The sequence below is a fragment of the Dendrobates tinctorius genome, unplaced genomic scaffold, assembly GCF_039654945.1.
Source record: "Dendrobates tinctorius isolate UK_male_01 unplaced genomic scaffold, ASM3965494v1 ptg000089l, whole genome shotgun sequence".
NCBI classification, from domain to species: Eukaryota; Metazoa; Chordata; class Amphibia; order Anura; family Dendrobatidae; genus Dendrobates; species Dendrobates tinctorius.
The window spans coordinates 16753233-16780689 of record NW_027361757.1 but is presented as its reverse complement, the minus strand read 5'-3'; the positions used below and the strand labels follow the sequence as shown (position 1 = coordinate 16780689).

General features: G+C 44.3%; 1 protein-coding gene across 1 annotated transcript in view; it reads left to right on the top strand.

The window, feature by feature from the left end:
• PIK3AP1 (phosphoinositide-3-kinase adaptor protein 1) overlaps positions 1–27457 on the top strand; it is a 203334-nt gene that overhangs the window by 66162 nt on the left and 109715 nt on the right. The window contains exon 2 of the mRNA XM_073585858.1: positions 2372–2776. Coding sequence (XP_073441959.1) covers positions 2372–2776 — 405 coding nt within the window. The remainder of the gene's footprint in view (positions 1–2371; positions 2777–27457) is intronic.

Below are 27457 nucleotides of genomic sequence, written 5' to 3'. Positions count from 1 at the left end.
AGCATTATCCTATAAGGTTGTATAGTATGTTGTCAGTGAATGGCGATGACATTCCAAGAATGTTGTGTCCAAAGTTTCTCAATTTATTTGATTAAAAGCATGTGGTGTGTGTTGCATAAAAATGCAGCGCAGAAGTGAAGTTTTGTAACATGCTGCGTTGTGGATGAAATCACCATAATACTTTCTTTGCTTTTGCTTAATATGTAGACAACATCATCGTGCCAGGTTTACTCAACCTGCCTAATTTTCAGATTTTGCTAGGCGGTCTTAAAATGCGCCATGATTATCACAGTGGTTTATGCTGGGTGCACTCTGAGGATGCATTTAGATGTCCGTATAAAATAGGTTGCAGATTTTACTGCAATGTACGGACTGGCCAGTGGGTCTCCCTACCTGAGTGTGCAGCTTCATAGAAATACATGGTTGGAAGAGCCGCCGACCAGTCTGTACGTTGCTGTCCGATCTCAGTCTGATTTATACCGTTATCTGACTGCCCTTAAATTGTCTAGTCCAGGTTTACATCACTTATTATTTGACTAATTTGCCACATCGAATTGCATTGCATTGAGAGGAGCACAAAAATGTCTAAAATTCATAATAACCATGGCACAAAACACGTATAGCAAATTTTTGGTGGAAACTGCACCATAGTTTTGCCAATTTTAGGTTAGTATGTCCCCCACTGTTTTAAGTTTTGGCACTATTTTGGCATATTCACAAAGATAAGTCCACTGTAATAGGTTTTGCCTTCTACTCCTCTTGAAGGGGTTTTCCAAATCAATGAATCATTCCCACTGCCACCAATAAGCTAAAATTAGAAAAAAATCTATATTGATTGACCTCCTGCCCATAATTCCAGTGATTTGTTCCTGAACCTCCCTGCAAGTCCTTTGTGTATGGTTGCAGCGTTCATGTCCAAGTATACGCAACATGGCAGTGGTACAAAGGGGTATATTTTCCATAACTGCTAGACAGATATTTTCCTTGACCCACACCTACCGTATTACTTAATAGTGTTGTATATGGTGTGTGTTATAGGTGCACTGTTAATGGAGGCCTGACAGCTGTTAATAAAGATTTCATGGACAGACTTAGCTCAAGCTACTATGCTTACCAGTTTCCATGGGTTGCATGGGCCTTCACCATTGAACCTCTGTACAGGGATCTGGACTTACACAGAGACCTCTGGGCAGTGTCGATGGTGTAAACTGCTAACCGTGGAGCAAGCTGGAGGCACGATTCCACATCTAGGATAAAATCATAAAACACGCAGGAGGTCAGAAAACAGGATATACAAAATAGCATACAGGGGCAATTGAACAGCGTGAACAGGTTTTAGCTGAACTAAATAAGTGACAGCTGGAGACTGTACGGGGGTGTTTATATAGAAAAGAGCCCCATCCATGGCTCCCAGCAGAGAGATAATTTACATTATCAGCTTACTACAGCAAAACACAAGTGGACAGGAAAGGGCCAACTACTCTCAGTTGCTGTAACCTTGAAATTTGTCGACTGTTAGAATCTATTTCGTTTTGACCATCCTCCATCTTGTTGTGGTTTTCAGGCAGCTGGTCTTTTTCCTCTGGTGCTGGGTTTGTCTTAGGTCAGGTGATTGTATCATCCTTTATTACCCAGCACCTGCCTCCCAGTCCTTGCTGGACAACAGTGTTTATCCGCTAGTGTTCTGACTTGGTGCCTTCATTGCTTTCTGTGTGTGATATTGTGCAGTTCTGGGATCTCTAGTCCAGTTTTGTTTTTGATTTTCCGTTCGTTTCTGCAGCTTCCTATATTTCCCTGCTAGGAGTTTACCTGTTTTTTTGTTCCCAGTCCCTAGATTGTTCAGGGATACCCTTCCCCCTACCTATAGGTCTTCTTTTGACTTTAGCCTAGGAAACATCGGTGGGTCTATTCACAAGGAATAGGTTGCCCACTCCATCGTAGGGTTTCAGCCTAGTCCTAGTACATGGTCAGCTTTTCCCCCTTCTAACCTAGTCCTGATTTGCAGGTCCGTAATATCGACCAGGGCCGGGTTTGCAGCAGTATGTTTAGACACAATGTGACAATATGGTTCTTTGTGCGTGGAATAGCTGGGGGCCATGCAAGCGGAATGTGTTGCGCAAGGCACCATCTATCATAACTTCAACACTGACCTCCCCATAAAAATATGAGAAATAGCATTCATTTAGACTAAAATAATATTGTGTACCCCTAGTGCAGGGGTGGGGAACCTCAGGCCCGTTGGCCATTTACAGACCTCGATAACTTGCTTGAATCGCACTCTGTTTTCTACTAGATTAAGGGGTGGGTAGATGCTGTTAACCTACATTTTAATCACCTCATGTATAATCTGTTTCTCTTGTTCTTTTTACAGGGATCTGTGACTTATTAATACTTCATGGACCTGATGCAACGGAATGGTGCCAATATCTCATCTGCCTCTTCGAGACAAATCATCACAACCCGCTTGCTGTTGAATCTTATGAACTCTGTGAGGATTGCCCTATACCAAAGAAAAGCCAGAAAACATTTCAGACTTGTAGATGTATTCTCATCCTTCTATCTGGAGACTTAGAGAATACTTTTGACAATCCAGAAGTTTTAGAAAGCCTAGGGAAAGTTTTAAAACCACCAAACAAAGTGATTGTCTTATTCTGCGGGGCAATATACAAAGAGGATTTTACTCTGTTTTTTCAAGACTGGCCAAAATGGAAATCTCTGTCTTCTGAAGATGACCCCGACTTGTATATTTCTGCAGTTTCGAATTCCATATCAGAAGGTATGTGGCCATTCTCCTTAATTCCTTAATCAGAGCACACTGGATTATTTTTCATAATCGGTCAATGAATTGTAAGTTACATAGTAACATAGTTATTAAGGTTGAAGGGAGACTTTAAGTCCATCTAGTTCAACCCATATCCTGTCCTAACTTGCCCTAAAATGTTGTGAAATAAGTAGGAATCAAAATATGTTTTATACTTCCAAACTTTATTTTTAAATAAACTACTTTAATATAAAAAGTGCCGTAAACGGTTCCTGCCATCATTTGGACCCTGCTCGCTGCCGTCCAGACCATGCTGCCTGTGCTGTAATTATGTAACCCATGATGTGCAAGTCACAGACCCAGAAAACACAAACATCCACTATGAATGCGAAGAAATCTTACACTTGGCCTTTTTTCAAAATATGTTTTAATTTTTTTATTTTAAGGCTATTGTCGTAATAAAAAAACCCACATTTTGGAGGTGAAAAATGGTCATCAGCAGATTTATTACAATGGATGTGACAATTGGGTGTGTATTAGAAATTCTAATTATATTGCCTTGGTTCCTACAAGATGAATAGTGTTCTGTTTCTTTTTTTAAGGGCTCATACTCACATGCGAGAAACTAGGATGAGTCTTGCACGTCAATACCTGGCACTGCCGCCGTCACTCGGATCAGAGCCTTTAGCTGCATAGAAATACATGCAACCGCATGCTCCGATCCGAGTGCCAGCGGTAGTGTTGGGTATTGACGTGTGAGACTCGTCCAAATTTATCGAATGTGAGTATGAGCCCTTAGGGTCTGTGAATATGTTGCGGATTCTGGTGCGTATACGATTTGGCCCTGCGGATCCGCAGCAGATTCTGCTGTGGTGTACAGTACCATTTTAACCAATGGAAAATAAAAAACTCTGTGCACATGCTGCGGAAAAATCCGCAATGGAATCCGCAACGTGTGCACATACCCTTACTCTGGTAAGCACCTCACAATTAGGGATGCAGTTTTTGAGATGCTGGTCTATCAGATTCTGTGGTTGTAAAGGGTATAATCCTTTAGGCCTCATTCACGCATCCATGTTTAAACACGTACGAAAAAAAATGGTGTCATTTCAGTGTTGTGTATCAGTGTATGGTCCATGTGTCTGTTTTTACCATCAGTCATCAGTGTTTTTCACAGATGGATAAATAAATTACAAAGCTGCTCCTATGCTTTGCAGTGCTAAACACGGACAGCACACAGATCGTACACTGATGCCATCAGTGTGCTGTACGGGTTTTTCATGGACCCTTAGACTTGTATTGGCCCTTGTCATGAGAAAAAACACGGACGTAAAAAACCTGTAGATTATTGTTAAAGTGTGTGTTGTATGTGTGAAAAAAAATGGATACAACACGTACGTACAACACGGATGTGTGAATGAGGCCGTAGGTATCACGTCCATGTTGCATGCACACGTCACTTCTGGTTTTCTTTTTTTAATGTACACAGCGCGTACTATAATCTATGGGCTGTTCATGTGTCCGTTTTTTCTGGTAGCATGGATGACAAGGGCAAGTATTAGTCTAAGGGTCCGTGAAAAACACATACAGCACACAGGTGACGTCAGTGTCCAGTCTGTGTGCTGTCCGTATTTAACACTGTAAAGTATAGGAGCAGCTTTGTCATTTATTTGTCTATCCATCCATGAGAAACACTGATGACACTAATGGCAAAAACGGAAAAGTGGGCCGTACACTGATGACACCGACACCATTTTTTCACGTAGGTGTTTAAACACAGACGTATGAACGAGACCTTATGGAGTCATTGTAGTTCCCATATAGATGGATTTTGAGCTTCCCACAAAAGGGGAACTAAAGTTATGTTCCTGTACAGTGTTAGATACCCCAGCTTACTGCCCTGCCCGTACCTAAAGTGACTGTAATTCTGTGGTTTAGCCAGTAAAGTCTAAAAATGATGTGGAGGGTTTCTAAAAACAAGTCTCTTTTCTTTCAGCCAAACAGTAACAGTGCTTTGTCTATGGGCAGTGTCTGGTATTGCAGCTGATCTCCATTTAAACAAATAGGATTGATCATCAAAACCAGAACCCATGGACAAAAGCGGTAAGGTTTCTGGAAAAGAAACTGACCATTCCTCTAAGGCCTCATTCAGACTTCTATCACGTCGTACATGTTTTTTTCAGGAATAGAACATGTAGCCACGTCTATAGGGCTGTTCACATCTTTTTTTTCTTGCGGGTGCCCACCAAAAAAGGAGCATGTAATGTGGAGTAACAACGTGAAAACCATTTTGCATCATTTGAATTCACCATCGAGAGAACTCATGCAGGTGTGGACCGAGAACATGAAGATGCCGAGAGCCTCTCCCTCAAAGATTAAGATGATATTTCTTTATTTTCTTTATATCTTTCTGAGCTGCACTGGTGTCATGCAAAGTGTGTGCAGACTGAAATCACCCCTCTCATCACTGTTCATGTTGAAGTGCGTGGTGATTTACGTCCTCAAGTAGACATCAGTGCAGCCTTTAGGCTTTGTGCCAGTAACTTTATGCAATCTTATCTCAGCATGGATTTCACATAGTTAACCCTTTCAGGATGCAGCCATGTTGGGCCTTGAGGAAACGGCTATTTTTTTAATTGTTTTTTATGTCTGCATTCCTAACTATTTAATTCCTCCATCAATGGTTGCCATATGAAGGCTTTGGTGGGATTTGTATTTGGCCAGAGAGCTGACAAAGCAGCCCTCTACCTCCGTCTTACCACTTGGATGCCATATTTTTGTTTGAGTGAGCCATCCAAGGGGTTACAATATGGAAATCAGAGTCCTCACCAAGTACCAAGATCAGGCTCCGGCCTCTGATCTCGCAATACAGTGACAGTCTTTGTGACATCAGCATGGCAATAATAACAATAATTTTATTTCTATAGCGCTGACATATTCCGCAGCACTTTACATTTCAGAGGGGACTTGTACAGATAACAGACATTACAGCATAACAATAATCATATAGATCATAACAGAGACCAAGAGGAATGAGGGCCCTGCTCGCAAGCTTACAATCTATGAGGACAAAAAAGTTAGACACGAATGGTGGGTGGTAACAGTTGGCTTCATTGTTTCAGATCAGCCATTATGTTAAGTGTGTAACAGTACAGACACAAAGGGCTAATAGATGCATAAAGCATGTGGGAACATGATGCGGGGAACCTGGTTATGGTAAAACTTTTGACTGTGCCACACAGGGATAGTTAGATTAATGTGTTGAGGCGGTAGGCCAGTCTGAATAAATGCGTTTTTAGGGCATTCTTAAAATTGTAGGTATTGAGGAGTAATCGTATTAACCTGGGAAGTGCATTCCAAAGAATTGGCGCAGCACGTGTATAGTCTTGGAGATGGGAGTGGGAGGTTCTGATTATTGTGGATGCTAACCTCAGGTCATCAGCAGAACAGAGGGCACGGGTAGGGTGCTAGACTGAGACAAGGCATATATACATCATGGAGCGGGAATTAACCACTGCATATGACAGATGTCTCCCTTGTGAAGCATGGCTGAAAATTTTCAGAACTACCATTGCATACCAAAATTATTTTTCATGGCATGAGATAAGGTCCTGCTCTCAGACAACTGCAGGTTCCAGAGTCAGGATCTGCATCAATCAAACATTTACATGCAAATTGTATGTTCAGAGAGGAAGAGGACTTGAACTTTAATGCCACCCATGAGAAGTAGCAATCCTAAAAGTCAATAGAGACACTTTAATGAGCCTTGCCACTGCCACATTAATTAGCCAAACCGGAATCTCAATTTGCAGACATTTGTTTTAGAATGTTGCCCCTCGTCAGTGTAAATCATGAAATCTAATTTGGCTGTACGAGAGGAGTATCATTTCTCCTTATATGATACGATACACTTTATTGATCCCGAGGGAAGTTATGGTATTACAGCAGTGTTACAAACAGCATTCCAAACATTACAACATTACAACCAGCATTACATAAAGTTATTCCTAAACACGGATCTTGCACATGACTAACCACATTACGTAACAAACACATTTTTGTAAATGCAGGTACTATAAATCTTAAATCTCTGATCATTGTCATCATTAGTGCACCAGCCATAGGTCATTGTCGTCTTTCACCCTTAGGAAATTGTTATATATCCCCATAGTAGTAGGCACAAACAATTTCCTGAATTTCTCCTTTTTGCTCCTAAGTAGGATTAGACAGCTGCTGAATGTGCTCTTCTGCTTCAAGAACAGCCCGTATAGTAGGTGTGTATTATTGTTCATTATAGCCCTACACTGCTTCTGAATCCTATCTTCCGCTACCTTCTCAAAAGAGTCAAGATGGAGGCCAACAGCCGCGCTTGCCTTCTTGATAAGTTTGTTGAGCTTATTAGCATCAGCTACTCGCACACTACTGCTCCAGCAAATGATAGCAAAAAACATGGCGCTTGCCACAATGGACTGGTAAAACATTTCAATCATTTTACTGCACACATTGAACGACCTGAGCTTCCGTAGAAAGTACAGTCTGCTCATTCCCTTCTTGTAAACCTTCTCCGTATGGCACCTCCAATCGAGTTTGCGGTCAAGGTGAACCCCCAAATATTTGTAGCTCTCAACCATCTCCACCATCTGGCCAGCAATAGTGATCGGTAAGTAATCATCCTTTTTCCTTCTATAACTCACCACCAGCTCCTTGGTTTTCTTCATGTTTAGTTCTAGACAGTCTGGCACCAATCCACAAAGTCAGAATCATCCTTCTATATTCCTCCTTCCCCCGGTCCCCCACAATGCCCTCTATAATCACTGAGTTATCTGAGAATTTTTGGAGGTGACAGAGATCCTATTTATACTGAAAGTCAGCTGTATACAATGTGAAGAGGAAGGGCGACAGCACTGTACCCTGAGGGGCTGTCCGTCAGGTAGTCGCTTATCCAATTCAGCATCCCCTCATCTACCGCCATATCAGTCAACTTATTTCATAGTAGGGGCGGCTGTAAGGTATTGAAAGCACTTGAGAAGTCAAAGAACATGGTGCAAACTACAGTTCCATCATTGTCCAAGAATTAATGTGTTGTATGCAGCAGTGGCACTACCGCATCATGCACCACCAATCTCTGCTGGTACGCAAAGTGTAGGGGGTCAGTGTAGGCCATCACCCTCGGTCACAAGTAGGCAAGTACTATTCTCTCCAACGACTTCATAGAATGCGATGTTAGGGCCACTGGACGATAGTCGTGTAGGGAAGTCGAGAAAGTGATCTTGGGAACCGGCACTAGGCAGGTGGTCTTCCACAGCATTGGTACTCTCTGTAATTGTAGGCTCATGTTAAACAGGAGTTGGAAGACAGTACACAGTTGGTTTGCACACGCTCTGAGGACACGTGGATTAATGCCATCAGGCCCAGCTGCTTTGCCAGTGACTAGTTTACTAAACTGTTTCCTCACATAGCTTGGGGAGACAGAGAAAGCAGACAGTTTATCCCCCAATGTCAATGCTGCCGATCGTTCCCCTGCTCCATCCCCCATTCCTGATGATGCAGCGCATGTGGCGGTGAATCTGTTGAAAAACTCGTTCATTTCATTAGTCATGGGCAGATCCACTTCCCCACGCTCCTGCCTTGCCTTAAACCCAGTTATCTGCTTTATGCCCGACCACACCTCCATGGAATTGTTGTGTGACAAATTATTTTCTAATTTTTCTTTATGGAGAGTGACAAGCCAGGGTAAGGAGGCTTATAGGCCATGTGACGCTCCTCTGGGAAATTAATTATGCAAATTGCCTCTTAAAAGAAATAGAGGACTAGAACTCTAGTGCCACGTATTGGAAGTAGGTTTGTGCTGAATGTTTATGACTTGAAATAAACCTTCCTGTTTGAGACTAGAACTTTGTGCCAGTTGCCTGAAAGTGAATGAACCCTACAATGCCTTTTAAATTGTATTTAATTAGGTACAGTATTTTAAACAGGATCTGTGAGGTCATGTTTGTGTAGTATACTAATAGCATCCTGAAATAGGGCTTGGGCAGCCCTCTTAGGATATGTAACTTTTATATTCTGCACATGACCCCGTAGTGTTCATATAAGCCCTGGACACATTTATTGTCATTGATAAATGAATATTCACCCCTTCTCCCTCCCATAATCCTGCTAACCCCTCTGCACTGGTGTCACTGATTTAGTCAGACTGCCGTATGCCGGAGAAGCACATCGCAATCATCGGACTGGCCATCTGCTCTCCTGACCTGAGAATGGCAGCTGCATAGAATTACATGTTGTTATCACACTTGGGTCAACAGAGCAGACTGCCAGTCTGAGGATTGCAATGAGTTACTCGTTCGAGGATCGCTTGCAATCCTCGGACTGGCCGTCTGCTCTACTGACATTAGCGTGACAACATGTATTTCTATGCAGCTGTCATTCTCAGGTCAGGCGAGCAGACGACCAATACGAGGATTGCAATGTGATCATCGGGCATACAGAAGTCTAACTGAATCAGTGACACCAGTATAGAGGGGTGGGTGGGATTATGAGCAAGGGAAGGGGTGAATATTCACTTGCAATTTACATATGCTTAATTAGCTGACATACCATAATACAGTTTTCCGAAACTGACAGCACCACAATGGGGCAATGTACAGAAATAAATGTTACATATCCTGAAAGGACAGCCTATTTCAGGATACTATAGTATGGTATGCAAAAACGACCTGACAGATTCCCTTTAAGATATATTGGGACCGCTACATATCATCAAAATGACACTTACCAATGATATGTGAACATTTAACCTATATCATCCTGATGCTTGGGAACAAAAAATGGGGAAGTACTGAACTTCTCGAAACTGAGCATTTACTTTGTGAGTCTCTTCATTTACATTTTCAGTATTACTATGACTGCACAGTACTAAAAACATATACAGGTAAGACAAGAACATTTAGCTTAATTTAGCTTACCTGGATATGGTAAAGTTCACACCTTCATTTTTGGAGTATTGATTCTTTGACTCTTCAAGAATGATAATTGGTTAAAGGGAACCTGTCAACAGTTTTTGCCGATATAAGATGCGGCCACCGCCTTTCAGGGCTTGTCTACAGCATTCTATAATGCTGTAGATAAGCCCCCGATCCGACCTGCAAGATAAGAAAAAATAAGTTTTATTATACTCACCCGGAGGGCGGTCCGGTCCGATGGGTGTCGCAGGTCCGGGTCCGGCGCCTCTCATCTTCTTGCGATGCCGCCCTCCTGCTTGCTTCACAGGCATTAGAGAATGCTGTAGATAAGCCCTGAAAGGCAGTGGCCGCATCTTAAATCGGCCAAAACAGCTGACAGGTTTGCTTTAATGCATAGCTAATATTAGCTACTACCAGTGAAGCTGTAGAACATAAGTAATTGTCAGGATTCTTTTAAATAAACCTGTCAGGATTATTTTACTAATGAAACTAGAGGTATGGTTGCATAGGTCCAAAAACAGCAATACAAATGATACTAGTTTTGTAGTAATATGATGTGCCAGCACTGAGGAATTAAATTGTGAATGCACATGCAAATTCCTACACTGCATCCGGTTGCAGTGCTGAGCAGTGACATCAGTAATGTGACCGCTCAACACGACCGCCAAAACGCACTGACAGTAGAGTGTGAATCCGGCTGCTGCGACGGGCACTGACGTCATTAAAGTTATCGCAGTCCACAGCCGATGAACTGCGGCAACCTCCTTACTGAAGTCACTGCTCACAGTGTGAGAAATTTCTCACGCTGTGAGCGCTGACATCAGTAAGGTTATCGCAGTTCATATCCGGCTGTGAACTAAGAAAATCTTTTTGACGTTAGCGTTCCTCACACCAGCTGAATTCACACGCTGCTGTCAGTGTGTTCCAGCTGTCATGCTGAGTGGTCACTTTAGTGATGTCACCGCTCAGCACTGCATCCGGATGCAGCAGGGTTCGGAATTGTTGTGGGACATGGGATGGATTTACGGTGGATGCCTTTGGGTTATTTTATTTTTCAAAAGTAATAAATGGGTAAAAGAATGTAGTTATCAGGAAGTGCTTTTTACAATTAAAAGACTTTTCTCTGTTTGTGTGTTTATTGCTTTTGACTACAAGGTTAATATTGGGGGTATCTGATAGACACCTCTCCATTACTAACCCCGCTTGCCAACACATCAGAGCAAATGAGAAAAGCCAAGGCTAGGCACCAGAATTGGCGCATCTAATGGATGCGCCGTTTCTGGGGCGGCTGAGGGCTGGTGTTATTAGTCTGGGAGGAGGCCAATATCCATGAACCCTTCCCAGCATATTAATATCAGCCCCCAGCTGCCTGCTTTTCCTCAGCTGGATATTAAAAATAAGGGGGACCCCTTGCCTTTTTTTTTATTTTATTAGCTAAATATATATATACAGTTGTGCTCAAAAGTTTACATACCCTGACAGAATTTTGGCTTTCTTGGCCTTTTTTCAGCGAATATGAATGATAACGCCAAAACTTTTTCTCCACTCATGGGTAGAGGTTCGGTGAAGCCATTTATTGTCAAACTACTACACATGAACTGCACTAACTATATATGTCACTGACATCTTTCTTACGATGCACAGGCGCCGGCTGGTGAATCACTACCAGCAAGACCAGGCACACGATGATGAGAATAATAGCCATCAGCTGGCGCCTGACCGGCAGTAACCTTTTCACCGCCAGTCACAGCCGCTAGCTCACATGCTGTCCTCTGTGTGACAGTGTGGGAACCCGCAACAGTCCTCGATACCCCGCAGCGGCTGTGACTGGCGGCGACCTCAGTAAGGTTACCACCATTCAGAGCCGATGTTTCCCTCGCTGTCACACAGATGACAATGTGGGAACCGCCAGATATTCTGGTGCCCCATTCACTTGAATGTCGTTCGGGATCAAGTTCATGTACCCTTTTAGTAATTGAACTGAACTTTCTAATAAAGTTCAGCCAAACCCTACGGACTCAAACATGTAAGGTCTGCCCATCCCTAATCAGGAGTCATCATTGCCATCAAGAGCTTTGTTAGGAGTAGTTGTTGCCAGATTAAATGGGAAGAATAGTTCAGCTTACAGCATTATTCTCCCCTATACAGACATAAACACTATTTTCTCCCCTTATCAATAATGGAGCCAACAGGGATGGTGCCATTGGCGCCTGTTATGTGACACGGCTGTTTCAGAGAACAGGTTAAAAAGAGACATAATCAGCACGCCATCTAAAACTTTTTAGGCATCTTTTATTTAAACAGGACTTACAGCATTTAAAACACAAACAGTAGATATAACCCCTTTCAGTACACCCTAAAATGGATACAGATCCCCTCTGGACCTTCTAAATAAAAATATAGACCCCAGACCTGATATCCTTTATGCCGATACCACCCTCACCATAGGTCCCCCAGCACACAGGCCCTCAACTCATGAACTGTAACCATCATCTGACCCATTGCCAGATACCTCTTTATACAGACACTATTCATCCCCTTCCTCCAGTTTACAGACCTTAGCCACATTAAAGGGATTGTCTGGTTAAAACAAGTTATCACTTGTCCACAAGAAAACTGATAACTTGTTGATCTGTGGTGGTCTGGCCACTAGGACTTGCATTGATTGGCAGAAAAGGGAGCCTTAATCCCTATAAGAATGGAGCAGCACTGCATTCCTTCAGGAAGGCACTTGCTTTCAGTCATAGAATAATGGCAGAGCACCTAAAGTCACTTGGCAGTCACTGGGTAGAACAAACTGTCTCTCAAAGTGTCTGGGCATGGATACAGACGCTCCCTGTCTAATGAGTGGTAGTACTCCTCCCAGCAAGCCTCTATGACTGAAAGCCGGCAGCTCTCTGGAGGAATAAAGTTCACGTTCTCCCAGCATCAATGCTTTCAGTAAGACAGGTGGGAAGCATTGTAATGCTATTAAATCTGCAGATTAACCCTATATGTATAAGTTAATAGTGTTTAGGGATGTGACAGATTTTCTTTAAGTAATAACAAAAGGTATCTCCGGCACTCAAAATAGAGATTAGTTTCCAAAAATATTTTTAATTTCCAAAAGAACAAACAGGATTGTTGTTAGCAATTGATAGAAAAATACAGATACTGTAGGGATTGTACTCGCTCAGGTGCAACGGGTGGCAATCAGGAGGCACGTTCCTTTTAAAGTTCATGAGGTTTATGGCTTCACACAGCCACAAAACAAGAGAACAAAAGAAATAGCCTTTAGCTCAGGCAATGCAAAGTACAAATGTCCAGTACTTCAGGCTCAGTCCTGGAGCCTCAACACACACAGGAGGCTTATCCCTCCCCACATACAGCTCTATGTTGAGCAGTAGTCTACATTTTAAAGGTATAGCCACACCCACAAACCCACCAGCTGACTAGTCACATGACTGTGACATCACCACAGGTCCTTAAACACATATAGAAGTACGATGACGTCCCTTAGTGCTTACGTGCACTAAAAGAAAACATTCCGGGCTACATCAGAGACAAGCCATCTCTGTGGCACATACCTCCCATCTACTCTACGACCCTTAGCCACGCCACATACCTCCCGCCTCTGCCTAAAGTCGTGGGGCTTGGCACTTTCCCCACTAGACAAGGGATTCTTGAGAGGGCATCGGCATTACCATGTAGCTTCCCTGCCCTATGTTCTACATGGAAGCTGAAGTCTTGCAAGGCTAAGAATCAGCGGGTGACCCTAGCATTTTTACCCTTTGTTTCCCTCATCCATTTGAGTGGGGAATGGTCGGATATCAACCTAAACTTACATCCCAGCAGAGAGTACCATAAGGTATCCACTGCCCACTTTATGGCCAAGCACTCCTTCTCTACGACTGAGTAATTCCTTTCACATGAAAATGGCTTCCTACTCAGGTAGAGAACAGGATGCTCCTCCCCATGTATCTCCTTGGAAAGGACTGCTTCTACCCCGACATCTGAGGCATCTGTCTGAAGAATAAACTCTTTCTTAAAGTCCAGGGCCATGAGAACGGGTTGCTTACATAGAGCTCCTTTCAATTCTTAGAAGGCTGACTCTGCCTCTTCGGACCATCTGACCATTACTGATTTTGTCCCCTTGAGAAGATCGGTTAGAGGCGCAGCCACCATAGCGAAGTTTGGGATGAACCTCCTGTAGTATCCCATGATCCCCAGGAAGGCTCTAACTTGCTTATTGGACAAAGGTCTCGACCATGTTTGAATTGCCTACAGTTTACTTACTTGGGGTTTTATTTTGCCTCGACCCACGACATATCCACGGTAATTGGCTTCTTCTTTACCCAAGGCACACTTCTTTGGGTTTATTTTAAACCCCTCCTCCCTTAGAGCATCAAACACTGCTTGGACCTTTTCCAGGTGACTCTCCCAGTCTGGGCTAAAGATGACGATATCATCCAGGTACACAGCGGCGTATAACTTATGAGGTGCAAGGATTCTATCCATAGCCCTCTGGAAGGTCGCCAGAGCTCCCTGCAGGCCAAACGGCATTCGGACATACTGGAAGCATCCGTCTGGGGTAGAAAACTCCTTGGCTTCCTGGGCCATGGGGATCTGCCAATATCCCTTTGTCAAATCCAAAATGGTTATGTACCTGGCGGGCCCAAGTCTTTTGATGAGTTCATCAACGCGTGGCATGGGATATGCGTCAAACTTGGAGACCTCATTCAGCTTCCGATAGTCATTGCAGAATCTCCATTCACCATCAGGTTTGGGGACCAGGACGATCGGGCTCGACCAACCGCTCTTAGATTCCTCAATGACCCCGAGCTTCAACATACGCTGCACCTCCTTGGATATTACTTCTCGACGGGCCTCAGGAATTCGATAAGGCTTCACGTTCACCTGCACACGTGGCTCTGTCAGTACCTTGTGCTCAACGACCTTCGTGCACCCCGGCAACTCTGAAAACAGGTCCCTGTTCTTTTGGAGTAACTCCCGGCACTGCTGTTTCTGGGCCTTCGATAGCATCTCTGCTATAGTAACCGCTCCATCCTCACCTTCTGGGTTGCCCAGCAAGCACGGAGTTACCGCTGGCTCTCTCTCTTGCTTGATGAGGTTGACATGGTAAAGCTGGTTTGGTTTCCGTCTTCCTGGTTGGTAAATCTTATAATTTACTTCACCATGCTTCTCCACCACCTCATACGGCCTTTGCCATTTGGCCAAGAACTTGCTCTCCACCGTCGGAATTAGCACAAGAACACAGTCTTCCGGACTGAACTGCCTCACTCTTACTGACCAGTTATAGACCCTGGCCTGAGCCTCTTGTGCCTGGCGGAGGTGTTTTTTCACGATGGGCATCACCTTTGCAACCCTCTGCAGCATCAGTGCCACATTCTCAATGACGCTTCTGTGGGGCGAGACTTCAGCTTCCCAGGTTTCCTTTCCTTGACTATATCCAGGAGACCTCGTGGATGTCAGCCATACAGGAGCTCGAAGGGCGAGAACCCTGTGGAGGCCTGTGGAACTTCACAAATGGAAAACAGCAGATACGGTAAGTGACAGTCCCTGTCTCTACCGTCTTTCTCGATGGCTTTTCTTAGCATACTCTTCAGTGTCTTTTTAAATCTCTCAACCAGGCCATCTGACTGAGGATGGTACACTGAAGTCCTCAACTGGAAGATTTGCAGGACCTTGCACAACTCCCTCATCACCTTGCTCATAAAAGGTGTCCCCTGGACGGTCAGGATCTCCTTCGGCAAACCTGTCCGGGAAAACACATGGACCAACTCGCGGGCTATAATCTTTGCGTAAGAGTTTCTCAGGGGAATTGCCTCAGCTTGTGGCATAGACCAGGATGACTAATATATACTGATGGCCCCAGGTTGATTTACCTAGGGGACCGACCAAGTCCATGGCAATTCTCTCAAATGGTACCTCAATAATGGGCAATGGTACAAGGGGGCTCCGGAAGTGAGAGGTGGGGGCAGTTAACTGACATGTAGGGCAGGACCTGCAATAGTTCACTATTTCCCGGTGACACCCAGGCCAATAGAACCTCTCCACAACCCGTTACTGCGTTTTTTCCACCCCCCGGTGTCCCCCCAAGATATATGAATGGCCCCTTTTCCTCTATAGGGGCTTGGTACTATCAACTGCTACACCAACTCCTGCCTTACTTTCGTGACCCGATATAACAACTCCCCCTCATCATAAAATGGGGAAATCTTGTGTCAGCTCCCGGCTCCTGTGCAACGCCATTAATGACAGTGACATTGTTGAAGGCTTCCCTCAAAGTTTGGTCCCTATGTTGGGCAGTCCCAAAATTCTCACCAGCCACCCCTAACTCTGGAATGTCAGATACAGGAGACACTTCCTCCTCATCCTCTACAAGGACACAAAAATGAAACCCGTCTGCCTCTGGTTGTGGCGATACCCGTCTGCCTCTGGTTTGTTCCCTACTCTTGCTAGCGATCTCAGAACCCTTTCCCCACAGATCCCCACAGATCCCAAAACAAACAGAAATCCCAGCCTATAATTATAGGATGCAACAAGTCCCGAACGACACTGACTTAATGGGACTCCGTGCCATGCACCGTTTCAATGTCCACTCTGGTCATTGGGTAGTCCTTTGCATCACCATGTATGCACCGAACACACCTTTTTCCCCAGGAGCAGGTTGAGAGGAAAAGTGGCCCTCACAAGGGTCACCAAGCTCCCGGAGTCTAGCAGGGCCATTACTGCTCGACTGTTCACCTTCACGGGATACGCTTGAGGCCTGTTGTGAACTCATTTTCTGGTTTACCTCTGGCTTCTGGTGAGGGTGGTGGAGCTGGCTGTGTTGACAGAGGAGTCATGAGTTCTCCATCTAGTGGTGACAGTAGGTAATGAAGCTGATCTAAATGGCAGAGACCTGCCACCTGAGGAGGAGGACTGTGAATGTACATCAGGAGTCTCTGACTGGATTTAAGACAGCCGACTCCCTAATTTTGTGCTGGTGATTTTTCCTGCCCTGAGGTTCTGGTTTCCAGTTCTGTTCCTGCCTTCTCAAGCTAAGTGTGCTCTGCTATTTTGTTCACATGAGATTTGGTCTGGTTTACTCAGTTTTTGTGGTCAGCCAGCCCCTGCTGGGGCTATGCTGAATTTCCATTCTTATGTCTCTGTTTATGCCAGTTTGCTTTTTGTCCCTGATCAGATTGGTCTCTTTTTGCTCTGTCTTCAGAATTTACCAGAGTGCTGATATAGGGAATTGAAGTCTAGCGACTTCAGGGTTTTTGTTATCAGAAAGTGTTGGACATTTTTTGGCAGGGTTTTGTGCGTGATTGCAGACAGCATCTTTCCTTTCCTGTCCTTTCTAGTTAGTGTGGGCCCCATCGTTTGCTCAGCCTATTTTTCTATCTGTGTTTGTGTTTTCATCTTGTCTCACCGACAATACATGTTTGGGGGCTGTCTATTGCTTTGGGGTCTGCTCTGGGGCAGTTTAGATTTGCCCTTTTCTTGCTTTAGGCTTATTTAGATCTCCGGCTGTGACGAGGTGTCTAGGATCATCATAGGTACGCACCACGGCTACTGCTAGTTGTGTGGATAGGATCAGGGGTCTGCAATCCGCTTAGTTACCAACCTCTCTGGTTTTCTGTGGCTTAGCTTATTTTACCTCCTCGGTGACTCAATCACAACAGAATCACCAGCCATACCGCAGATTCTAGGGTACTCAAAAGCAGGGAAAAAGAATTATAAAAAAAAAAAAAAGTGTCAGAATTTTTTTTTTTTTATATGTATTTTTTCCTCTTTTTCTCTGGGGCTGTAGGAGGATTTTTTCCTTAATGGAGATTAAGCAATTGTCTGATCGTGTGGAGCAGCTCGCTGCTGAAGTGTGGGGAATTTCCGCCTATCTCGCTCAATCACATGCTGTTGAACCAAAAATCCCTACTCCTGATGTGTTTTCTGGGGATCGGTCTAAATTTTTGAATTTTAAGAATAATTGTAAATTATTTCTTGCCTTGAAGCCTAACTCATCGGGGAGCTTTGCGCAGCAGGTTAAAATTGTCATCTCCTTGCTGCGCGGCGATCCCCAGGATTGGGCGTTTTCTTTGACACCTGAAAATCCTATTTTGACTAATGTGGATGCATTTTTTCAAGCCTTGGAGTTGTTGTATGATGAACCTAATGCTATTGATCAAGCTGAGAAAGCCCTATTAGCATTGAACCAGGGTCAGGATTCTGCAGAGTTATACTGTCAAAAATTCCGAAAGTGGGCGGTCCTTACTACATGGAATGATGGTGCCTTAGCAGCTCTCTTTCGCAAGGGTTTATCAGAAACCGTAAAAGATATTATGGTGGGATTTCCTGTTCCCTCTGGTCTTGATGATTCTATGTCATTAGCCATTCAAGTTGATCGGCGTTTACGTGAACGTAAAACTACACGAGAGGTGTTGCCACCTTTTCAACAAATGTCTGACCCTATGCAATGTGAAGGTGTAATAAGCTGTGTTTTTTCTGTGGAGATGCCTCTCATATTATTTCTGTCTGCCCTAAACGAGAGAAACGTTTTGCACACACATTTGCTGTGGGTGGCGTGCAACCTAAGTTTCTTTTGGCAATTACTCTGATCTGCTCCTTATCCACATTTTCCGCCAAGGCTTTTGTGGATTCAGGAGCGGCTTTGAATCTGATGGATTTGGATTTTGCTAAACGTTGTGGTTTTCCCATGATACCTCGGCGGACGCCTATTCCTTTGAGGGGTATTGATGCTACTGCTTTGGCGGAGAATAAACCTCAGTTTTGGACCCAGGTGATAATGTGGGTCGCCCCAGACCACCAAGAAAATTGTAGATTTTTGGTACTGCATAATTTGCATGATACTATTGTTCTGGGTTTTCCCTGGTTGCAAACTCATAATCCAGTTTTGGATTGGAAATCTGTGTCTGTGGTGAGTTGGGGTTGTCGGTGTGCTCTTGGTGACACTCCTGTTTTCTCCACCTCTCCCCAGTCTCATGATGTTCCTGACTATTTGGCTGATTTTTATGATGTATTTAGTGAGAGTAAGTCTGCGTCCCTGCCTCCTCATAGGAGTTATGACTGTGCAATTGAGTTGAGGCCTGGGTGTAAATTATCCAAGGGTCGGCTTTTCAACTTATCTGTACCTGAACATGAGGCTATGCGATCTTATATTAAGGAGTCGTTGGAGAAGGGTCATATTAGACCATTCTCTTCACCCTTAGGTGCTGGGTTTTTTTCCGTGGCTAAGAAAGATGGTTCAGTAAGGCCTTGTATTGACTATCGTTCCCTTAACAAGATTACGGTTGGATATCAGTATCCGTTAGCCCTGATTTCTGATTTATTCTCCAGAGTTAAAGGTGCCTGCTGGTTTACTAAGCTTGACCTCGGGGGCGTACAATCTTATTCGCATCAAGCATGGAGATGAATGGAAGACTGCGTTTAATACTCCGGAGGGACATTTTGAGTACCTGGTGATGCCTTTTGGGCTCACTAATGCCCCTTCTGTCTTCCAATCCTTCATGAATGATATTTTCCGGGACTTTGTGGATAAGTTTTTGATCATCTATTTGGATGATATTCTGATCTTTTCCAGTGATTGGGATTCTCATGTGGAACATGTTCGGACTGTGTTCCGGATTTTGAGGGAGAATTCCCAGTATGTTAAGGGATCGAAATGCCTTTTTGGTGTACAGAGAATTTCATTTTTGGGATTTATTTTGTCTCCGTCAACTATTGAAATGGACCCCGCCAAGGTACAGGCCATTTATGATTGTGTTCAGCCCACTTCTTTGAAGGCCCTCCAGAAGTTTTTGGGTTTTGCTAATTTTTATCGTAAATTTATAGCTAATTTTTCTGGTATTGCCAAACCACTGACTGATCTGACCAAGAAGGGCGCTGATGTGCTGAATTGGTCTCCAGAGGCTGTTTTGGCATTTCAGGAGCTGACGTGCCCTGGAAGAAATTCAGGAGGACAAACCTGAGTGTTGTCCTATGGGAAAATTGTATGTTCCTGACCAGTGGAGGAAGAGAGTAGTGTCTGAAGTTCATTGCTCCACGTTGGCTGGTCATCCAGGTATTTTTGGTACCAGAGATTTGGTGAGTTGGTCTTTTTGGTGGCCCGCCTTATCTCGTGATGTCAGGAATTTTGTGCAGTCTTGTGGGACTTGTTCCCGGTCTAAACCCTGTTCTCGTTCTAGTGGGTTGTTGAGGCCCTTGCCGGTGCCCAAGAGGCCATGGACCCATATATCAATGGATTTTATTTCTGATCTTCCTGTCTCTCAGAGAATGACTCTTATCTGGGTGATTTGTGATAGATTTTCTAAGATGGTCCATCTTGTACCACTCCCAAAGCTGCCATCTTCCTCAGAGTTGGTGCCTTTGTTTTTACAACAGGTGGTTCGGTTGCATGGGATTCCTGAGAACATTTTGTCGGACAGAGGAGTCCAGTTTGTCTCCAGATTTTGGAAAGCTTTTTGTTCCAAGCTGGGAATTCAGTTATCCTTCTCCTCTGCGTATCACCCACAGACCAATGGGAAGACTGAGAGAACAAACCAGACTTTGGAGTCCTATTTGAGATGTTTTATATCTGCTGATCAGGATGATTGGGTCTCATTTTTGCCCTTGGCCAAATTCACCCTAAATAATAGAGCTAGTTCTGCCACATTGATGTCGCCCTTTTTCTGTAACTTTGGATTTCCTCCTCGATTTTCTTCAGGGCAAGCGGAATCTTCAGCCTGCCCAGGTGTTGACACTGTGGTAGAGAGAATGCAGCAGATTTGGGACCAAGTGGTGGATAAGTTGTCCCTCTCTCAAGAAAAGGCCCAGCGGTTTTCCAACCGGCATAGGACCATTGGTCCCCGGTTTAAAGTGGGTGATATGGTTTGGTTGTCGTCAAGAAATCTCTCTATGAAGGTTGCGTCTCCAAAGTTCAAGCCAAGATTTATTGGACCTTATAGGATTTTGGAGATTCTTAACCCGGTTTCTTTTCGATTGACTCTTCCAGTTACCTTTAAGATCCATAACGTGTTTCATAAGTCTCTGTTGTAGAGGTTTGTTGAGCCAGTGGTTCCTATGGTGGCACCTCCTGACCCTGTGTTGGTTGAAGGTAATGTGGAATATGAGGTAGAGAAAATACTGGATTCTCGTCAGGCTAAACGGAGACTCCGGTATTTGGTCAAGTGGAAGGGTTATGGCCAGGAGGAGAATTCTTGGGTCTCCGCCTCTGACATTCATGCAGATAGATTTTTTCGTGCTTTTCACCGGGCCCATCCTGATCGGCCTGGTGGTGTGGATGAGGGTTCGGTGACCCCTCCTCAAGGGGGGGTACTGTTGTGAACTCATTTTCTGGTTTAACTCTGGCTTCTTGTGAGGGTGGTGGAGCTGGCTGTGTTGACAGAGGAATCCATCCGGGCTCCCTCTAGTGGTGACAGTAGGTAATGAAGCTGATCTAAATGGCAGAGACCTGCCACCTGAGGAGGAGGACTGTGAGTGGATATCAGGAGTCTCTGACTGGATTTAAGACAGCCGACTTCCTAATTTTGTGCTGGAAAAATATTCAGAATTGAGAGTCCTCAGTGGTTGATACCTTTTAATGGCTAACTGAAAAGATGGTAACACATTGCAAGCTTTCGAGACTACTCAGGTCTCTTCATCAGGCATAGACTAATACAAAATCTGAAGAATCACATTTATGCACAATACAACACAGAAAAAATGCAATAGATGAGACAGGTGACGTGAAGCAGAACTATCATTATGGGAGAGGGAGAAACATAAATATTGCTCCAGTTCATAGATAAGGTGTCCGGATGTTTTATTGTCCTCTGATTGGGGGCTCCTAATGTGTTGTGATGCCCCCACACGGTCCTAGGAGCAAATTCCTTAATTGATGTAAAAAGACATAAATCCATGCGACACATTCATTCCAGCACTGAGAGTGTCAAAGGTCGTCATAAATTTATACTCAGGCTCTTCTCTCTCTCTGAGATGTGAAGTTACCTTTCAATACCAGTAATTTCATATCCATGTTCCTGTGATCAGGCGTACAAAAATGTTTTGCCACAGGTAGATCTATTCTTTTTTCTCTTATTGTGTGACGATGAGCATTCATCCTTGTTCTAAGCTTTTGCCCTGTCTCCCCCACATACAGACCCCCTGTTGGACATTTAGTACAAATAATTAAGTACACCACATTAAATGTAATGCAGCTGAAAGTACCTGGGATCTTATAGTCCTGATGTGAATTGGGGATCTTTATCTTGTCCGTGGTCATTATAGATGGACAGGTTTTGCATTATTTTTGGTTGCAAGGAAAGGTTCCTCCAGCTGTTGGAGAGGACAGGGAGCTTCTGACAATGATGCTTCTTAGATTTGGGGGCTGCTTAAAGCACAGTAGTGGGGGGTCTGGAAAAATGGATTGTAATCGGGCATCTTTTTGTAGTAAAGGTTGTAATTTCCGTGCAGCTCCCCTTAGCACTTCCAGATTTGGGTTGTAGGTGACTACTAGAGGCACCCGGTTATTTTCTTCTTTAGCTTTGTAATGTAGCAGGTAAAGATGCCCGATTACAATCCATTTTTCCAGACCCCCCACTACTGTGCTTTAGGCAGCCCCCATATCTAAGAAGCATCATTGTCAGAAGCTCCCTGTCCTCTCCAACAGCTGGAGGAACCTTTCCTTGCAACCAAAAAACAATGCGAAACCTGTCCATCTATAATGACCACGGACAAGATAACGATCCCCAATTCACATCAGGACTACAAGATCCCAGGTACTTTCAGCTGCATTACATCTAATGTGGTGTACTTAATTATTTGTACTAAATGTCCAACAGGGGGTCTGTATGTGGGGGAGACAGGGCAAAAGCTTAGAACAAGGATGAATGCTCATCGTCACACAATAAGAGAAAAAAGAATAGATCTACCTGTGGCAAAACATTTTTGTACGCCTGATCACAGGAACATGGATATGAAATTACTGGTATTGAAAGGTAACTTCACATCTCAGAGAGAGAGAAGAGTCTGTGAGTATAAATTTATGACGACCTTTGACACTCTCAGTGCTGGAATGAATGTGTCGCATGGATTTATGTCTTTTTACATCAATTAAGGAATTTGCTCCTAGGACCGTGTGGGGGCATCACAACACATTAGGAGCCCCCAATCAGAGGACAATAAAACATCCGGACTCCTTATATATGAACTGGAGATATATTTATGTTTCTCCCTCTCCCATAATGATAAGTGACGTGAAGCAGAACTGTCTCATCTATTGCATTTTTTCTGTGTTGTATTGTGCATAAATATGTGACTCTTCAGATTTTGTATTAGTCTATGCCTGATGAAGAGACCTGAGTAGTCTCGAAAGCTTGCAATGTGTTACCATCTTTTCAGTTAGCCATTAAAAGGTATCAACCACTGAGGACTCTCAATTCTGAATATTTTTCTATCTACTGGCTAACACGGTACAAAGATATACATCTTTCCTGTATCATAATTTTGTGCTGGTGATTTTTCCTGCCCTGAGGTTCTGGTTTCCAGTTCTGTTCCTGCCTTCTCAAGCTTAGTGTGCTCTGCCATTTTTTCACATGAGATTTGGTCTGGTGTATTCAGTTTTTGTGGTCAGCCAGCCCCTGCTGGGGCTATGCTGAATTTCCATTCTTATGTCTCTGTTTATGCCAGTTTGCTTTTTGTCCCTGATCAGATTGGTCCCTTTTTGCTCTGTATTCAGAATATACCAGAGTGCTGATATAGGGAATTGAAGTCTAGCGACTTCAGGGTTTTTGTTATCAGAAAGTGTTGGACACTTTTTGGCAGGGTTTTGTGCGTGATTGCAGACAGCATCTTTCCTTTCCTGTCCTTTCTATTTAGTGTGGGCCCCATCGTTTGCTCAGCCTATTTTTCTATCTGTGTTTGTGTTTTCATCTTGTCTCACCGACAATACATGTTTGGGAGCTATTGCTTTGGGGTCTGCTCTGGGGCAGTTTAGATTTCCCCTTTTCTTGCTTTAGGCTTATTTAGTTCTCCGGCTGTGATGAGGCATCTAGGATCATCGTAGGTACGCTCTACGGCTACTGCTAGTTGTGTGGATAGGATCAGGGGTCTGCTGTTATGAATGGGTCACCGGAGGAGAAAAAAGCAAAACAAGTCACAGAAAACCAGAGTGGTTGGTAACTATGCAGATTGCAGATCCCTAATCTTACCACACAACTAGCAGTAGCCGTGGAGCGTGCCTACGATGTTCCTAGACGCCTCGTCATGGCCGAAGGACTAAATAAGCCTAAAGCAAGAAAAGGGAAAACTAACTGCCCCAGAGCAGACCCTAAAGGAATAGATAGCCCCCACACATGTATTGACGGTGAAACAAGATAAAGGCACAAACACAGGCAGGAAAATAGGCTGAGCAAATGATGGGGCCCAAGCTAACTAGACAGGAAAGGAAAGAAAAGACACTGTCTGCAACCTGCCATAAACCCTACAAAAATCATGTCCAACACTTCTGATAGCAAAATTAACCCTGAAGTCACTAGACTTCTCCCACTATATCAGCACTCTGAAATATTCTGAGACAGAGCGCAAAAAGAGACCGAACTAGTAAGGGACAAAAAGCCTATTGGCAAAATACTGATAAATAAGAGTGGCTGACCACACAAAAAACTAAATAGACCAACAAAATCAAGTGTGAGCATTAGCAGAAAAACTTGGCTTTAGATGACTGGAACAGAGCTGACAAGCCAGAAGGAATCACCAGCAACTGAATAGGGCGTCGGCTGTCTTAAATCCAATTTGAGAATCCTGAGGTCCAATCATCATCCTCATTCTCAGGTGGCAGACCTCCACCGATCAAACCAGCCTCACCACCTCCTGTCACCACCAGAGGGAGTCTGGAAGGGGAACTCACAACTGGTGAACCAGAGAATGAACTTACAACAGTCTGCAATCCGCTTAGTTACCATCCTCTCTGGTTTTCTGTGGCTTAGCTTGTTTTTGTTTTTCCTCCTCGGTGACTCAATCATAACAGAGGCCCCTCATTAGGTAGAGTGTGCACACTGCAGGCTGGATATGCATAGTATGAACTACGGCGTCCCATGCTGCAGTCCATCTGCTCGGTGGTTTGGGGACAACAGGCAGCTATATGTCCTGGCCTGTGGCACCTCCAGCAAATAATATCACCCGTGGGGACCTTGGGCACCGCTTCCCCCGCCCTTTTTGACCTTGGATGCCCCACCCCTTTTTGGGACTCCGTCCCCTGCTGAAACCCCCAATATGGAATGGGCTGCTTCCCCAAGGAGCCTTCCATCCCCTGGTATCTCTCGACCAGTCTGACCAGTTCATCGGAATTCTGGGGATCACCCTGGGCAACCCAAGTTTGTAGGGGTCTCGGCAGTGAATGCACAAACCGATCCATCACCACTCGTTCTAGCATCTGTGCAGGCATAGAAGACTCTGGCTGCAGCCATTTCTGGACCAGGTGCAACAGGTCGAACATTTGGGAGCGAGTCGGTTTGTCCCCGTGATAGGCCCAGCGTGAACTCGCTGTGCCCTGACAGTCATTGTCACCCCCAAACGTGCGAGTATCTCAGCTTTTAGTTTGGGATACTCCTTGGCGTCTTGCAAAGTCAAGTCATAGTATGCCTTCTGGGGCTCCCCCGTCAGGTATGGTGCCAGTACCTCTGCCCATTGCTCTGGCTGAAGTTTTTCTCTCTCAGCCACCCTCTCAAATACCGTCAGGATGGCCTCAACATCATCAGGGGTCATTTTCTGCAATGCGCGTCTTACCGCCTTCCTGACATGGGTGTCATCAGTCAGACCTGGGGTTGGGGTGCTTGTCCTGCCCTAGATGACGGTTGCCAGAAGCTGCATCTGCTGCCGTTGCTCCTGCTGGCTCTGTTACTCTTATTACTGTGACTGTGATTGGCCCAGGTGTTTCAGCAGATCCTCCATTTTTCCCGGCAATGCTTGCTGGCTTGCTGCAAACTTGACTCAGGACATGCAGTAACAGTCTCAAATCTCTGCTGGGAACACTGCCCACACGTCTAGCACCAATTGTAGGGATTATATTCGTTCAGGTGCAACGGGTGACAATCAGGAGGCTCGTTCCTTTTAAAGTTCATGGGGTTTATCGCTTCACACAGCCACAAAACAAAAGAGAACAAAAGAAATATCCTTTAGCTTTAGCTCAGGCAAAGCAAAGTACAAATTTCCAGTACTTCAGTCTCAGTCCTGGAGCCTCAACACACACAGGAGGCTTATCCCTCCCCACATACAGCTGTGTTAAGCAGTAGTCTACATTATATAGGTATAGCCATACCCACGAACCCACCAGCTGACTAGTCACGTGACTGTGACATCACCACAGGTCCTTAAACACATATAGAAGTACAGTGACATCCCTTAGTGCTTACGTGCACTAACAAAAACACTCAGACAAGCCATCTCTGTGGCACATACCTCCCATCGACTATACGACCTTTAGCCACGCCACAATACGTATAGCTCCCAAAAATTAGACATGTATAGCTCTCAACGTTTCGGGTTGAGTTAAGCTTTTTTAAAGAGGTGCCTTTTTCTGTAGAGACAAGACAAAAACACAAGAAAATAACTTAAAGAGATGCGGCTCAATGTACAGAATCACAATCCAAGTCAAAAAACAAGGTTACATATATACCTCAATCAAGAAAAAAAATTACATAGAAAAAAGGTAACTGATTCAGCAGAACTATATATATTTTGAGGGCATCAAAATAATAGCACTGATAACTGGATCAAACAATATATTACATGAAAATAGTTGTAGCAAAAGATAAATGGAATCAGAAATATGCATGCATTTATATTAATACATTCTATTATTAAAAGTCATGCATTTGTCTAATTAAAGGGAATCTGTCACCCCATTTTCGGCCTATAAGCTGCGGCCACCGCCATCAGGGGCTTATCTTCAGCATTCTGTAATGCTGTAGATAAGCCCCCGACGTAACCTGAAAGATAAGAAAAACAAGTTAGATTATACTCACCGGTGGGCGGGGGCGGTGGGTGTCGCGGTCCGGTCCAGCGCCTCCTATCTTCTAGAGATGACTTCCTCCTTCTTACTTCTGCTGCGGCTCCAGAGTAAAGTACTGCAGTGCGCAGGCACCGGAAAAGGTCAGAGAGGTCCGGCACCTGCGCACTGCAGTACTTTACTTTGCCCTCAACAGGGCAGAGTAAGTACGCCTGCACAGGAGCCGTGGCAGAAGTAAGAAGAGGACGTCATCGCTAGAAGATGGGAGGTGCCGGACCACGACACCCATTGGACCGGACCGGATCCCCAGGTGAGTATAATCTAACTCTTTTTTTCTTATCTTTCAGGTTACATCGGGGGCTTATCTACAGCATTACAGAATGCTGTAGATAAGCCCCTGATGGCTGTGGCCACAGCTTATAGGCCAAAAATGGGGTGAAAGATACCCTTTAAATAGATATAATTATATCACCATGACTATACCACTATGATATAACACTTTCATACTTAATGTAACCCATGAGAGAAGCAAAAAGATATATACTTTATTCAATGTAAATGGCTTCAAAATGTCATTGGTCCCACTAAGCCAGAGACATTGCCACACACCAACACAAGATAACACCTAAATTTAATACTTTTCAACTTGACCAGGATCTACATCGATTTTTTAGGGCTTTAAAACTTAAAGCACATTTTCAATTTTCAATGCGTCCTTTGGACACTTCAAGTGTGCAATCACTTTCG